Raw genomic sequence first — 15078 nt, forward strand, 5'->3', positions numbered from 1 at the left:
TCCGATCTCATCTGTGTGGGGTTGAGTATTCAAAAATCGAGTTTCTATATAATGGTGGGACGAGATCGGATGCGATGAGATAGATTATCCAATCAGAGTTAGAGTTTGATTTTTTTTGTAAATATCGGATAAATAATCCATGCAAATATGCGAAATTACCTACATGTTTGTGGTCGAGTGGCAAACTGGTTGAGCCGAAGGCTGCTCAAGGTCAAGTGTTCGAATTTCGCATGTGGGGAGGGGATGCAATAAAATGCGTGAGTAAAGGCCGACGTCGGGTTCAGGGGGTGTAGTTAGACCGAAGGCCCGTTAAATCTTCCGATTAAAAAAAAGTATGTGAATTTAAGATTTGATCAATCTCTCTTTCTTCGTCACATTTCATCCTAACGTCATGCAAACTGGCTCGGCCCGGATCGATTCGAACTATTTGATTTTGGGCTCGGCTCGTAACGGAATGGTCTGCCGGACCTTTTTGTTTTCATATTTTCCAACCCAACCGAATAAAAATGAGATGGGTCTCGTGTGCCCACACTCGTTTTTGCATCTCTAGTCCTAAGTTCTTAACTGCGGATATCCGAACGTTTGAAATACGCATATGATTACTGGATAGACCTCGACGAAACGCCCAAACCCGAAATCGCTCGGGTTTATAATCGAACACCGGATCTGTGCCTAAACCTAACAAAGCATGAGATGAATTAGTGTGAAAATTATAATGCAGTGATCTTAGTTCCTTGAACAAGCCTGTCTCGTTGTATTGTTTTGTATGCCGTTTTTTGTGGCGGAACTCATCGTTTCATCACCAACTACCCAAGTTTGGGTGGCTTAGTGGTGAGAGAACATGCAAAGCATGCTTTCACCCTGAATTCAAACCGAAACGTGGGGAGGGGCATTCACCTGGACTTCCCCGATCTTCTGGAAGATATAGTCGGACCAAAAGTACGGTGAACTTCCGGATTATAAAAAAAAAAAAACTACCCTCTGAAAGTACTTTGATTCACATATATAATATGCACGTGTGCAAATACATACATACATACATATGTATACATATATATAGTTTTGCTCACCTTCGCGACGCTGCAAATCAGGTAAAAAACAAAGATCGTATATCACAGTGTCACACGATAAAAACATATACACTTTCTCAAAAATAGGAATACAAAGTTTTACAAAAGAAAAAAAATCATAAATTCATAAATTCATAAATTCATAAATTCAATGAACAAATTGAACTGTAAGTGGAAATATTCAAGCCAATCTCTTTGTGCAACTCCTGGGGAGGTGGATGCTGTGGAAGTTTGGTCCCCTTGGCACCGTTTTTGTTGTTCTTTTTTCTCCCGACACAGCACAAACATCTTTAGATTCTTCTAGAAACATCGGTGAAGATTCCTTAGATCCTTCTATATGCCCTTTAGTCGGCGTTTTCATAGGTGTTCTCTTCTTTCTAACCGAAGATGTTACCCTGAGGAAAAACACGAGTTTAACGAGCTAGGCTCTGAAAACGTTTATGGTGTCGAGGAATGCAACTATAGAGGCGTAAATTCTCACCCTCGAGACACCCCAGTTTGTTTTCCGACAAGCTGTTTCGTCCTCCCGGAGATCTCCTCTAGAAGTGGTTTGGATGATGATCATTTACCAACTTTCACTAGGGTAGTTCTGTTCTCTTGCTGCAATTGAAGTTCTCAATCATTTCAAAACATTTTCCACCAAGAACACACAAAAGGGTATCGCCTCTTCTTTTGAATCACTCACCTGGGTCTCGTGCTTTTGCCGCAAGTTTCCGGTGTTGGACCCGAGAAGCGTTGTTGTTTCTTCTTTGGCAGGAGATCGATGCTTCTTCTTCTCGGCGTTGGCTTCTTTCAGAATTTGCCTTTCCTAAAATAGCAAAACATTTCCTCCGATTAGCCAACCAACCACGAAAGTCGTAACGTAGAAAAGAATGTTTACGGGGATTGTACATACGTCAGATCTCAAGCGAAAAGGCTTCGGATTTGTGGGCTTAGGTTTTATATACTTGACCCCTTGAGCACGAATACCTGAAGAACTCGCCTTTCCATTTGAGCATTTATCTGTTGTTGTAGCCACATGAATCATTGGAGGTTAGATGTATGTAAAGACAGAGAAACTTGCGTTGGCCGAGTCAGAAGTTACGGAGATGGCTAAAGACACTTAGTTACCTTTGGGGCGGTTTTGCAGGTTCCCTTTATGCCGAAAGCTTTCCTTTCGATTGAAGGGCCCACTACATGATCGGTTTTCCTGCAAGATTCAGACCATAAGTACATTTGTGATTAAACAGACAAAAAGCCAAAGTTCATAAAGAATGGTATTTCATCACCTGTTATTGTCTGAGGCCGAAGCGTTTTCATTATCATCGCTTTCTATACCTTCCTCTATATCGGCTCTTTCACCAACTTTAGCTTCCATACCTTTTTCTTTGTTTATAGTCTTGGAAGATTCATGTTGCTTTCCGTTCTCCAAGTCACTCTCCTTCGTTGCAGAAGGATCCTTTGCCTCCTCCAATCTCGATTCTTGCTTCAGCCCTTTATCATTTTCTCCATTTTTACTGTTAGTGTCGTCACGTTTCTCCATTTCCCGCAATTCGCTGTTTCTGTTTTTGTCTAAAAACTCTTCTTTTTCCTTAACCCTCTCCTTCAAAGTGGCAGGACACTTGGTTTTGCCACTGTTCCGTTTCTGAGAATGCAAGGAATCAAACACTCGGCTCTTAACCTCTCGCCCTTTCAATGGCTTTCCAGATTTATCCGAAGGCACGGGCTTATGATTCAAATCCAAATCTTTCCCTTTCTTTTCAATCTCTAGCTTCTTCACCCCGTCACACATTTTCTTCATAGAGGATGCAAAATCAGCAGATCTCTTCAGTTTCACCATCCTTTTCGGCGAGTGAAACACCAAAGCCTTTGCAAGAATTCTGTTTCTCGACACCCGCACCATTGGATTTCTCGGATTTTGTACACTACGGAAGCTTCCTGGATTCGGCACACGCTTATTTTGCTTTCCAGGAGTAGTAAAAGCTTCAACTGATCCCTTTGCCTTTGGAGTTGAAGAATGCTTGTGTGCAGCAGACCTAATCTGTCCTGTTTTCGGTCTTGTCCTATCCATAGCTTTCTGAGGAATCAATGAAACTATAGCCAACTTAGAAATCCGAGATCTCGAAGCCTTCGGAGGGACGGTGCTCGGGCATTTAGGATGTGACCTAAAGAAAAAGCAGACACACAACAGTATGTAAGTAAAACATAATGATCTCTTAGGCTAAAACAAAGGCATTGTTCACATTCGGATGACTTACTTACGACACCTCGAATCTTTTCTACTTCGAAGATGAACACTAGGGCTTCTCGCTGCCATGACCTATTATGATTCATCAAGCACCATATTCTGAGTTCGATGAAGCATTACAGATACCAAATCAAAGACAAGAAAAAGAAACTTCTAAGGAGTTTTTCTATCAGTTAAACTGACCCGAAGAACGAAATCTTTGTAAATTGCTTCAGAGTCCATTTCTTCCTCATGATTCTGACCGCATCCTAAACAAGAAACAGAGAACTCGTCAATTATACATGTAAAGATCAGATTTTTACAAGAACCACCTCTGATTCTCCATTTACGATGGCTATGATAACACATCTCAATTGTCGGTAAATTCCATAACCGAACCTTCTTTAGTTTCATCACAAGAAAACATTACGGATAGAGGAATCACGACCAGAAAACAAAAGCAGAAACTGTAAGAGGATGAATCAGATTCGGACCAACTCTTGCGCAGAACCAGTAACGGTCATCGCCTATCGGTCGGTGATCAGGTGCTGTGAGGTCTATGAACTTCGGGGCCTCGATAGTCTCGTAAAATTTGCCGCCGATCTGAGATTCGCTCTTCGTCTCCTCCATTACTGCATCCCTGATTTCTTCCATCGGAGAGAGAGAGAGAGAGAGAGAGAGAGAGAGAGAGAGAGAGAGAGAGAGAGAGAGAGTGTTGTATGTGTTACTCCAGATTATTACAGGTTTGCAGGAAAATAGCCGTTAGAAGAAAGGATCCGCATTTTAGTAATAACCATCTCTTTTCAGGGTTATTTTAGTCATTATGCCAAAGTTCCAAATAACGGTCGGATTCCTTCGGAACCGGGTCCGATGGATGATTCGAATGCATTTCATTAGTTTGTAATTGCGCATAAATGACAAATATATCCTTTGACCCAATAGAAACTTGTTTTCAACTTTTTATTTTGACATCTTTTTAATATCATTTGGATAAAAAAATCTTTTAATAATTCGTTTAAAAATTATAATTATTCATAAAATCAACAAATCTCTATCTAAATAAATATTCTGCAATAATTGAAGTTTAAATTCCAAATAGAAGTGCAATAACTACCATATATATGAGTTTTTCTGCAATAATTGAAGTTTAAATTCCAAACAGAAGTGCAATAACTTCCATATATATGAGTTTTAATAATATAACCAAGGATCTAGCAAAATTATATTGTTAGAGATAAAGATGAGAAATTTCGGATACAAACAGACTCTTGCATTCTTTTGAACATTGAAACCATAGTTTGATACATTTACAGGAGATGTAGAAACATAAAGACAAAGGGAGACATTGCCCTTTACAGCAAAAACTTGTCAAGTTTCCTCATTTATCTCTTCTCTTTATCCTTTCTTTTCTTCGTTCCTTTCTAAGCTATTAAGATTTGTGTCTGAAGGGTTCATTCTTCACTGTCATGAGTCTTCGAAATGATGATCTGTCTCATCGAAGATCTCCTCCTGCAGACACAACACCAAGAAGTTTGGAATGTGAAATGTCCAATGAATTGACCAAAGAAAGAGTGGGAAGAAAGAAGCATATTGGCTGGCCTTTCATCATTAATTACCTGCAGAAGCTCCTCAATGACATCCTCCATTGTAATGATGCCTACAGCTTCTTCCTCTTCCGCCAGTTTTGGCAGCGGATTACTGTTCAGATTCAGAATGTCAGAGTCGTTATCCTTTGACCACTTCTTGCTCCTGGATCCTCCTTTGAAAGAATTCGCCCGGTTGGGCAAGCTCTTGCATTTCTGAAGAGATCTCTTCGTTTTTAACATCCTCTCCTGAGGGGTTTTATCACTATCCACATCAACCCGGACTTCCTTTACATGCTCTACACCATGGAGAGGGTATAGAAATGATTCGAGACGCTTTTTCATCACGAATTTGTTGCAAAGATTTCATCCAACAATGTCAACTTACCAGCAACAGAGTCATTACTAGGTACCGGGTGGAGTTTGTCGCACTGTCTCACAACAACAGCCATGTGGCTGTGTCCTTTCTGAAACTCGTTCAGTATGTCATATAATGGCAGAATTTCTGGAACTCTGTAACATAACAAAGAACAAGACATTAGTTATGAAGGGAGAAAAAAAAATCAATATGGACGATGGTCTGGTCTAGATTCAGAAATCACATCTGAATTGGTGAAGATACCTTGGAATCCTTCGTATGGTAACGTTCTTGACAGGTATTTCTTCATCTGGGTTGATAGTCAATAAATTCTTGACCTGAAGATAAGATAAGAATAGTTAGAAAGAAAGAAAAACCCGAATGAGGGACACTGAGATAGTAAATAAGCAAATTTGTCAAGCGGGATTGGCGGAGGGCGGAGGGAAACAGAAATCGAAGTGATCGGTACAGAAAGAAAGCTTGGTAACCAAGATTTTTAACTACTGCTCGCTCGGAAGGGCAAAATGCAACTGAGAATAGAGAGGCACTGTCTAATTATAAAAAATACAAGAAAATCAGAGCTGGATAGAGGGAATCTACCAGAACGAGTCCAATTATGTTAGTTGTCTGCTCATAGTAAACTGGAACTCTGCTATGCCCTTTCTCAAGAATTAGGTTCATCAAATCCCTACAGAGATGGCAAAGAAACCAAAGAAACAGTAAGTTTGAGGGCATGATAATATGCGAAGAAATTAATCCACACAGTTGCAATTTTCACATATTGGTATTCCAAAGAATCACCAAAACCAGGACCTGTTGAGTTTGGAATTGATATCAACCACAAAGGTATCAGATATCGGTGTCATTGCATCCTTGGCCATCTTCTCGGATAGCTCAAGAGCTCCAGCAATGATTGTCGTCTCATCATGTGTCAATTCTCCACCCTTTCCAGCCTGAAAAAAGACGGAGTAATGGGTTACTAAGTGCTCGACTCAGCATTTTGAAGACCAGATCACTAAAACGTCAGCAAATTTACAGGCCTTAATAGAATGAAAATGGGTATGCTGTATTTGCATTTTATATGAGATAGCAGTGAGCAGAAAAGAATCTCAAATTCACTCCTTACAAAAAAAAAAAAGAACACAGGAAGACATTTAATTGGATAAACCACGGATTTTTGAGATAACTGAGAAATGCAAATACAATACATACTTCATTCCCGTGCAAATCCACAAGCGTTTTCAACTCGGCTCTTCGGAAAAGGGCTACACGACCATGACCCAGTAGAAAGTCCAGCAGCTGGAAAATGTCAAACACAACACAAATGTTTATCAGAAGGAAGAAACCTTTGGCTGGCACAATTCCTATGTCCCTTTCAAGTGCAAGGAATAGAAGAAATTGAAATAAGATAAGAGACATCTTATCAACCTTGCTAATTGGCCATGCAACTGGAAAGCAAATCCAGACAAGAACACGGACAAATGGTGTCACTGTTGCACCGATCGCCAAACCATAACGGGAACAAACTGACTGAGGTATGATCTGCAGGTACATTAAGTCAACAGTTTAACATAGTTTTCCTGAAACATATGCATCCCATAATGTTTTCCTTTTAGCTAATATCACCTCAATAGATTTATTGTAAGGAAAGGCATCATTGAAAGAGAAATTAAAAGAGAAATCTTACCTCACCAAACAGAAGAATTAATGTCACAGAAATCAAAATGGCACCCCAAGCCGTCACAAGACTGTCAAGAAAAATAGGAAGAGCCTGAAACGAAAATCCATTACAGTAATGATAATGAGCACTATTTCTGAAGCTTATGAAAAAAATGCAATTCCCAAGTACCGACATTACCTCCATAGCAGCTGCATTGCATATAAGTAAAGTGCAAAGCAACAGATGCTGATTTTTTACGACTGGCAATATCTTGGCTGAAATGATCGAACACTCATCCAATCGTTAAAAGAGAGAAGAAACACAAAGAGATTTCTGCAAATACTTTTCGTTCTAATGTATCATGCAAGCAGCAACCTCCAGGCCGCAACATAAAGAAATCCAAATCATCGTTATAGAATTACACACTGAAATCTAACAGTGGCATTAAGACTTCCTACATAATTCTCCATATTCCAGCTAAAACAATATCAAACATAAGAAGAACACCATCATCACTCATTTATTCACAAAAGGCATAGATTACTGTAAGTTCTTCCTTTCCCAGAATTAATCTAACAACGGACTCGGAGATTTGATTTTAGAAGAGCATAAAACGGGTTTCATCCCAAATTTATTTACCAAGTTAAATTCAAGCAATAAAACACAAACTTTTTAACACTAGCTGCTAAGCTGTGAATAAAATTGCCACAAACCAACCTAACGTTTCGAAGTTAACCAAGATGGCCGATCAATGTTCTAATAGCTAACCCAAACATGACAAACAGGGCATTCAGGAAACATAGTAGACATCAACTTGTTGTTTTGATCAGATGCCAAGTCCAGAGGAATCTACCAATACATGAGGCAGAATCTCTTGCATTCTAAACAGAAACTCGTGTAAACGAATCAAATTGTTAGGTGGGTGAAGAATCTAATTCATCCAAAAAAGAATATTATAAGAAAAAGGCACGTGCAAATCCATATTGCAGCGGGAAAAGAATCAAGCTCAGCAGCAAAACGGAACATAAAAGATGGGGAACAAAAAGGGGAAAAATAAACAAAATTCCACAGTTTACCAGCATGTTTTCGATCTCTGAGTGTTCCAGATTTGGCAAGAACCTCAAGATCAACAAGGCTCATGGACATAAGACCCAGTGTCAGACCAGACATCAGACCAGCGAACACAACAAGCAACACTATCACCACTATGTGTACGAAGAACCCAGTCTCGCAGCATTTATACTCCACCGTCATTGAAGCCCAAAAAGAAAACAACCCACAAAGCAGAAACCCTAACCCTAGCTCAAAGACAAGCCATATCCTCCATTGCCTGCAAAATAATCAGGAACGATATCCTAGGCAGGATGCGAAGAAGAGACCACCACGTCCGACAAATATAGAAACTACCCAGAATCAAAGCCGGTGAAAGCTATTCAAAACTAGAGATGTCGAAAGATTACGGCAAAACAGAGATGCCCTAGCCCGGGCAAAGCAATCAAACCGACGCGGAAACACTGCCAGACAAGGGAAATCTGTTCTTCGGTGGGAAAATAACAAAGAAAAGGAACAGAACGGCAGGAGAAATCAGATGGGCAGGCTCCGAAAACCCTGATAGAACAGATTTTGACAGATCGACCAACGTTCACGAAGAGATTAAACCGATACAGAGAGATATAGAGAGGGAAGAGAGAGAGATTTGATAAACACACACGACACGAAGGCGGTGGGCTTCGTAGTCATACCCGGTGACGCTGCGAAAACTTAAAAGCTGATGCTACTGAAAAGACTATAATACCCCTGACATATACGAGGAATGCTCCGGTTTTTACGAGGGTACTTTGGTCGTTTTAGATTGCTCAACGAAATGCTACTGTGCTTTTGCTGACGCTGAAAAAACTGAGCTTTTCTTTCGGTTCCCTCTCAATGACTTTAATGCATTTTCTTTCCATAACTTAATTTTTTATATGCTTTTTTCATTCAACTTTTTCTCCTGTTTTGTTCTAGTTTTCTTTTTGCCATATGAAACTTCGTTTTTATAAAAAAAATAAAACTTTTTATTCCCCATAAAATAAAGTTATTGTCATTAATAACGTTTGATAAATTCTAAAATTGCAATTCGAAAAAAATAAAAAATCAGAAAAAATATATATATTAAATTTTTGGTTATTACAAAACCTATACAATCTTTAAAATATAAACCAAAAAGAAAACTCTAAAACTAATAGATAAAAATAAAGTACATGAACGATAACATTTTCAATTATTAAAATATGGTAAATCTTTTAAATATCTATCACTCCTCGCAAGTTTGAGATTATACATTTGAATCTTGTTTCGAGGTGATACAACGTCTAAGAGATCGAATGCATTGCCGTTGTTCACAGTATAGACTGTAGCTGCTGTATCTCGGGAGAGTCTTCCGATACATCATCGGTTTGGGAAGACGATGACCGGTAGACATCGACCATGGCTTTGCCTCGGTCGAGGATTTCGGAAGGGACTGTTTGTAGGAGGCTGCAAAAACCGCTGAAGATGATGAACCCATACAACACAAAAACATGAATGTGTTTGTGGTCTGTTAGTAGTTACCTGTCCAAAGCAGTTAAAGCTGTTCCAAGATTTGCCTTCATGGTTTCAATGGATGCGCCTTGGTCTTTCCTCACTGCACGCAGGAGCAAAGAATCTAGCTCTTCCAAGGATCTTTGCCCGGAAAAAGAAAAAAACATTAGCCACATAGCTAGTGAATGGTTCACTATGTTTGTTTAGATGAAATCAGATCACAAGTAAGGGTGATCCATTCGGGATTCGGGTTTCAGTTTGACTTGGTTCGATTCGGTTATATTCAGATTCAACTATTTCGATTTTAGAAAAACTATATCCATTTTTTTATTAAAACAGTCACCTCCATTTACAAGTATTGGAATAATTGAAGTTAGATTCAAGTTTGGATTCGATTTTTTCGGTTTTAGAAAAAATACATAAAGTTAATTTTATACAGATTTGATTTGGACGTGTTATTCGATTTTTGTTTTGGATCACGGAATCAAAATGGTTACCCATCTAGAGGGAGTGGAGTAACTGAAATTAGCAGGACGAACAAGAAAAGCTGTTAGATGTTGTGGCACCTGAGGCATCGTTCGACGTCTTCAAAAGCAGCGTTACCATTGCCAGCGTCAGAGGCATATTGCGCAACCTGAAAGCAAAAAAGACAACGTTGGTTGTCTACCTGTCCATTCCGAAAAAGCTGCAAGAACAAACATACCGCTCGGATGTTTACACGGAGCGAGGATGCAGGACCCGATCGCAGCAAGGATCTGCAAGTCTCGTACCCGGGTTTTTCCTCTTCTAGATTCCTCTCTGCCGTGTCGAGAAAATAAAACATCAAAAGCAGAAGAAAATGTCCCGCTGATGCGAAAGAAGGGTTGTTTAGTTTACCTAAGTCTCGGATCTGAAGTTGAGCTAGAATAACCGGCGGTACATAGACATCGAGTGGGTCGAGTTTTTTCCTGGTCATAGGGAATGTGGTAAAGAGTTGCATAACTCAGAAACTAGACGAATTTCAACCGAAAAAAGAGATACCAAGAATTTAGCAAGCATCGAGCTTCAAAGGTAGAAGAAAGAGTTCCACCCGAAAAAAGGCTATGCATGGAGATGATCATGCTTCAATTAGACTGAAGCCTACTGATGCGGCTATCGTCAAAACATCAAATCAAATTATACATATGATCCTTTCCTTTACAATCTACGATCTGTATGACCTACTTATGTGCATTGTGAAAGCATGCCAATAATGTTGGTGCCCTAAGAATAGCAACTTTACAGGATTTAAGCATCGGCTCATGCGTGTGTTGAGTGTGAAGGTACCTCTTAACATATTTATCGAAGATGCTAGCCGCCATGGCATCTGATAGCAAGATTCAAAACAGAAACTTGGATCAATTACACAAACATTTCTTGAAAAGATACAAACTTTGATGACTTCATAAGTCGATTATACATACATATACACAACAAAGAACCCACTTGTTACTAAAAAAGACACTTGGAAACCCCGTGTTTTATATTTCTGTAAACATAGATTCCTTTCTTGGCATTTCATACCTTCTTGCACTTTTTGCGTGTTTACCCATTAAATAATATTGGCGAAAGTTCCGAAAGAGTCATACGAAGATGCATACCGTTAGGGAGAAGGAGGTTTGAGAGGAAGAAGGAGATTGAGACCACTCTCCTGCTCTGCTTCCATGGCGGAGGTGACAATGCGCATCCGGCGCTGTTTAGCTTCCCGTTGGTCTCGCTGCCTTTTCCGGTGTGATTTGTTATGGCGAACTGACCGGTGCTTACATGCGCGGAGGTGTGAAGCGTGGCCATTAGGATAATACGATAATTGATTCTCCTCGCAGGATTTTGTGTCCTCTATGAGCTTATCCACTTCTTTCTTTCCGTAGCGACAAGATACAATTACCACTCTAACCTCCAAAAGTTTTTTTTTTATAGATAGGCCAAAAAAACCCTAAATTACGCAAAATATTTGAGAAACTTGACAAAAGTTTTTTTTTTTTTTGGTGAATTCATTTCACTGTGATTAAACATAGACTTCTGATTCAAACGTATCAACCTATCACGCAAAATACTACAGAATTCCCCTCTTAACATCAATTCTATAGTTGCAATCCCGCATTTTCAATGTAAGAACACTGAGGAAAATTGCTTGAAGAGTAGGCTAGGCATCATCATTGTTACCTATCGCTTCCAGCCTTCTGAGCACTAGCCTTGAATCTGGCGGAATTCTGCACCGCCTCTTTCTTCTTCTCCTCCAACCTCCGTCGCAAAGATTTACGCGACGAACTATTCGCCATGGCTTTCACCGCCGTGAACGGAGTCTCCGAGAAGACCCGAACACCAGCGAGCTACAACAGCGGCAAGGAAAACGAAACCGGTGATAGGTAACGAAAAGAAAAAGAGAGAAAGAGAGAGAGAGTTTTCAACAAAACCTCTCGCCATGAAGCTTTACAAATCGAAAGGGGCCTTGAAGATGCGATCCTGCAACGAGGCTCGGAGGTGAATCTCCATGCGAGGCCAGCGAACGGAGAAGAATTCGAGGAAAGCGAAGGCTCGAGAGCCATGAATGAATCAATTAACCGTCGGAAGATTCATGAAGAAGAAGAAGAAAAAGCGACCTCAAATCTTCTAAATTATAAAAAAATATTTTGCGCTTTCAATATTCCTTTCAGGTCTCGCCACGTGTCTTATGCGATTTACTCCCATCTTATACAGTTTGGTAGCCGATAGGGTACGGCGTCGTTTTGGTGGGAAAAAAAATCAATAGAACAAAGCCGTCGGTTGTCACGCCGCTTTACCTGTCGTCCCTCCCTCCCTCTATTCAGCCCGTCTTTGCCTTATTTTTCTTCGTACCCAAATCGAGAAACCCTATTCCGCGAAGAAGAACCTTCCCCTCTTCCTCCTCTGCGTCTGCTTCTGCTTCCTCAGGCGACACCGTCGTAAATTCGCCTCTGTATCCGCCGTATCCGCCGGCGTCGCGTCTCCGGTGGGCTTGCGAACTGGAATTTCAGGCGAATCGTCAGTGGAGGATGTTGGTAAAAGGGTTCTGCCTTTGAGATTCGGTCGCTCTTCACCGCGTGCATGGTGGCCTTACGCTTGTCAGTCTCAGAGACCATGCAGGGATTATCCAGGTTTTCGAATGTGCCTAATGTTTCACTATTTGGGTTCCATGGAAAGTTCTCTTTCTTGTTGAAGAGCTTTAGCTTTGTGGTTTCTGAGACGTATTTGAAGACAGAGAATTGTCAAGTTCGAACACACTTTGGATCTGTTTCGGCCTTTAAGTGTCAAAATGAAATCGTAGAGTAACAATGGCTTGGTAGTTTCCTTGATTCCTTATGCTTTTCTTCATTTCTTGTATTGGATGGCACTTGGAAGCTTTTTTTAGGAGCTTTTGCTCAATGGTACTAGACTGGTAAATACTAATTACTGAACCTGAGAGCAATGTGATAGAAGAAAAAGTCTGAATCTTTCTCTGGCAGGGACATTGGAATAGTGCTGCTAGTTCATGTTTCATAGTTTTTGGAATCGCCAGCAGGGGGAAACTATACATGTAGCAATCCGAAATTTAGACATTTACTCAGCTTTATTGGTTATATGTCAGCTTCAATTCGGAATAAACCAGGTGCTCATTGTAGTAGTTTCTTTGGTTGGAATTAACTAATGTACTTCCGAGTTGTATGTGTGGGGAATGTATGCTTCTTTTTTGGTTGAAAATGCCATGGTGAATGACTAGAGGCTTGAGTACTTGGTACTGTTCGATCTAGGCTAGGGCCGCAGGCCGCTAGGCCAAATGAGTTGGTCAAAACAATGAAATGAAAAGCAGATTCATTGAAGTCTTGGATGATGGTAAAATGATGATTATTACTTGTTTCTCTTCTACTTTTTCGTTTGATTCTTTGCGTTCAGCTCTTATCCGATCTAAGCTTGTCATCTGGGTGAGGTTGAGGGAATTCAACCATTAGCAGATAAAGCAGATTTTTTGAGACAATATCGAGCAAAACAGGGCGATCTTATATTAATAAAACTCCAGACATCTTTGTAGCTCATGATATGGATTTGATTGGCCATGTAAGTTTCATTCTAGCTTCTGTTATATCTCTTACACGGTCCATGGGTGGCTTGAGGTACATCATTTGTTCTCCCTCTTTGTGTGAATTACATCATTTTGATTTCTTGCACGAGAAGTTACGATTTATTACATGGTTATGGATACCATGTTCTGATTGGTTGTTCTCATCTGGTTTTCTACACTTTTGTTCTTGCTGTGACAGAATTGGTGGAGGAAGTTTGAGTATTTATAAGAGAGAGGTCCAAGAAAAGGCCTTGGAGATCATTGGAATTTCACCAGGAGATGTCAGAAACGGTGTTCCGGCTGGAAATTACAGAGAAATTACCGATTTTGTATTTGATTGGTTAAGGATGTTAAACCATTATTAATAACTGTTCAGATCTTCTGGAACCAGAAGATGCTGATAACATGGTATTCAATTTCAATTCAACAACTGGGTGTTGGTATCTGACGTATTATTGTTCAGATATTTGTGAAGAAGATCTACAATGATATCATATCAAAAGATGAAATAAAAAAACGAACATATTCTTGATTCACCCGAGAATTCAATGCTTCCCGGTTTCTCTTTTTTACTCGAATGCATGAACAAAGACTAAACGATCTGATATCTGCTGAGACAGATTCATTCAGCTTCTTCTTTGATATCTATCTTCCCCGGATTCTGCAGCTAGTTGGTGATTAGTGATGGCTATTTCGGTTCGGTTAAGCAGAACCGGACATTCCTGAAAATTGGTAAAAACATAAGCATCTGATGACTTGGACAACATAGGCGTTGTTGTAAACATGAGGAAGGACAGAAGAAAACACAGCAGCAACACAACTATATATTGAATGACAAGTCAGTATTTGTATATATACCTAATACATTTGATAATCTATACTCGTGAAATCACAGAATAATGTTCTCGATCTCTGAAAAGGGACCAAACTGCGGAATCGGAGGTGGAGTTTGTGTCGGAAACTGAGGCTGTTGATTGAAATCGTTGTTGAACATCAGATTGTTGTTTCCGTACACGCTGCCATTCATGTATCCTTGCGGCACAAGAAAGCCAGAGTTCATCCGTTCCGTATTCATTTCTGGAACCCCTAGATTGCAAGGCCAGCCATTGCCCGTGAGATTTTGCTGCATCGTCATCATCATCGGTGACGGAACCATATCTCGGTTGAAATCTGGGTTGCAGTAGTTGTATTGCAGAGAATTGTTGTCTGAAAACATCGCTCCCACACTCTGTTCCTCCATACCAGAATCCGACAAGTTAGGGTTTAGCAAGTGGGTTTGTCCAAGAATGGGTTGCCAAGAACTAGTGACTTGGGTATTATCATCAATCTTCTTAGCCGCAGCCTTTTGTTTTCTCGATTCAAGAGCCCTAATTCTCTGTTTCAAACACTGCAACTCTCTGTCTATGAAACCGTCCAGCTCCGAAAAATGATCAGAAGAAAACCCATCAGTCCCAGTCGCCAAATCCATGGAATCACAACCATTCATGTCGTGGTTGTTGCTGTTCATGTATCCAGAGTTCGTCCATTCCATATTCAATCCTGGAAACCCTAAACTGCCAGGCCAGCCATT

General features: G+C 40.2%; 3 protein-coding genes and 1 long non-coding RNA gene across 5 annotated transcripts; 1 reads left to right on the top strand and 3 right to left on the bottom strand.

Moving 5' to 3' along the window:
• Positions 1-1123: 1123 nt before the first annotated feature.
• LOC104819516 lies at positions 1124-3968 on the bottom strand. The gene is made up of 9 exons (XM_010549629.2): positions 3771-3968; positions 3481-3545; positions 3308-3369; positions 2339-3214; positions 2181-2259; positions 1966-2072; positions 1756-1878; positions 1552-1670; positions 1124-1465 (listed from the first exon to the last, which is right to left on the bottom strand). The coding sequence occupies exons 1-6, from the start codon at positions 3928-3930 to the stop codon at positions 2010-2012; spliced, it is 1305 nt and encodes a 434-aa protein (XP_010547931.1). The 5' UTR covers positions 3931-3968; the 3' UTR covers positions 1124-1465; positions 1552-1670; positions 1756-1878; positions 1966-2009.
• Positions 3969-4488: 520 nt separating this feature from the next.
• LOC104819517 (DUF21 domain-containing protein At2g14520-like) lies at positions 4489-8607 on the bottom strand. The gene is made up of 11 exons (XM_010549631.2): positions 7954-8607; positions 7076-7152; positions 6905-6988; positions 6646-6759; positions 6430-6516; positions 6031-6170; positions 5818-5905; positions 5482-5555; positions 5248-5372; positions 4893-5158; positions 4489-4785 (listed from the first exon to the last, which is right to left on the bottom strand). Exons 1-11 carry the CDS (start codon positions 8129-8131, stop codon positions 4741-4743), a joined length of 1278 nt encoding a protein of 425 aa, XP_010547933.1. The 5' UTR covers positions 8132-8607; the 3' UTR covers positions 4489-4740.
• Positions 8608-9078: 471 nt separating this feature from the next.
• On the bottom strand, positions 9079-12095 carry LOC104819519. Of its 2 annotated transcripts, none has more exons than XM_010549633.2 (9): positions 11869-12095; positions 11618-11784; positions 11056-11213; positions 10742-10781; positions 10313-10383; positions 10155-10234; positions 10003-10070; positions 9467-9577; positions 9079-9391 (listed from the first exon to the last, which is right to left on the bottom strand). In XM_010549633.2, exons 1-9 carry the CDS (start codon positions 11998-12000, stop codon positions 9256-9258), a joined length of 963 nt encoding a protein of 320 aa, XP_010547935.1. In that variant the 5' UTR covers positions 12001-12095; the 3' UTR covers positions 9079-9255. The 2 variants fall into 2 exon arrangements, with proteins under 2 accessions (XP_010547935.1, XP_010547934.1); XM_010549632.2 differs by having other exon boundaries at positions 10140-10234.
• Positions 12096-12192: 97 nt separating this feature from the next.
• LOC104819518 lies at positions 12193-14042 on the top strand. Its single transcript, XR_772826.2, has 2 exons — positions 12193-13560; positions 13708-14042. It is a non-coding gene; the product is annotated as an uncharacterized LOC104819518 (long non-coding RNA).
• The last annotated feature ends 1036 nt before the right edge of the window (positions 14043-15078 follow it).

This window comes from Tarenaya hassleriana, unplaced genomic scaffold (assembly GCF_000463585.1).
Source record: "Tarenaya hassleriana unplaced genomic scaffold, ASM46358v1 Cleome3, whole genome shotgun sequence".
NCBI classification, from domain to species: domain Eukaryota; kingdom Viridiplantae; phylum Streptophyta; class Magnoliopsida; order Brassicales; family Cleomaceae; genus Tarenaya; species Tarenaya hassleriana.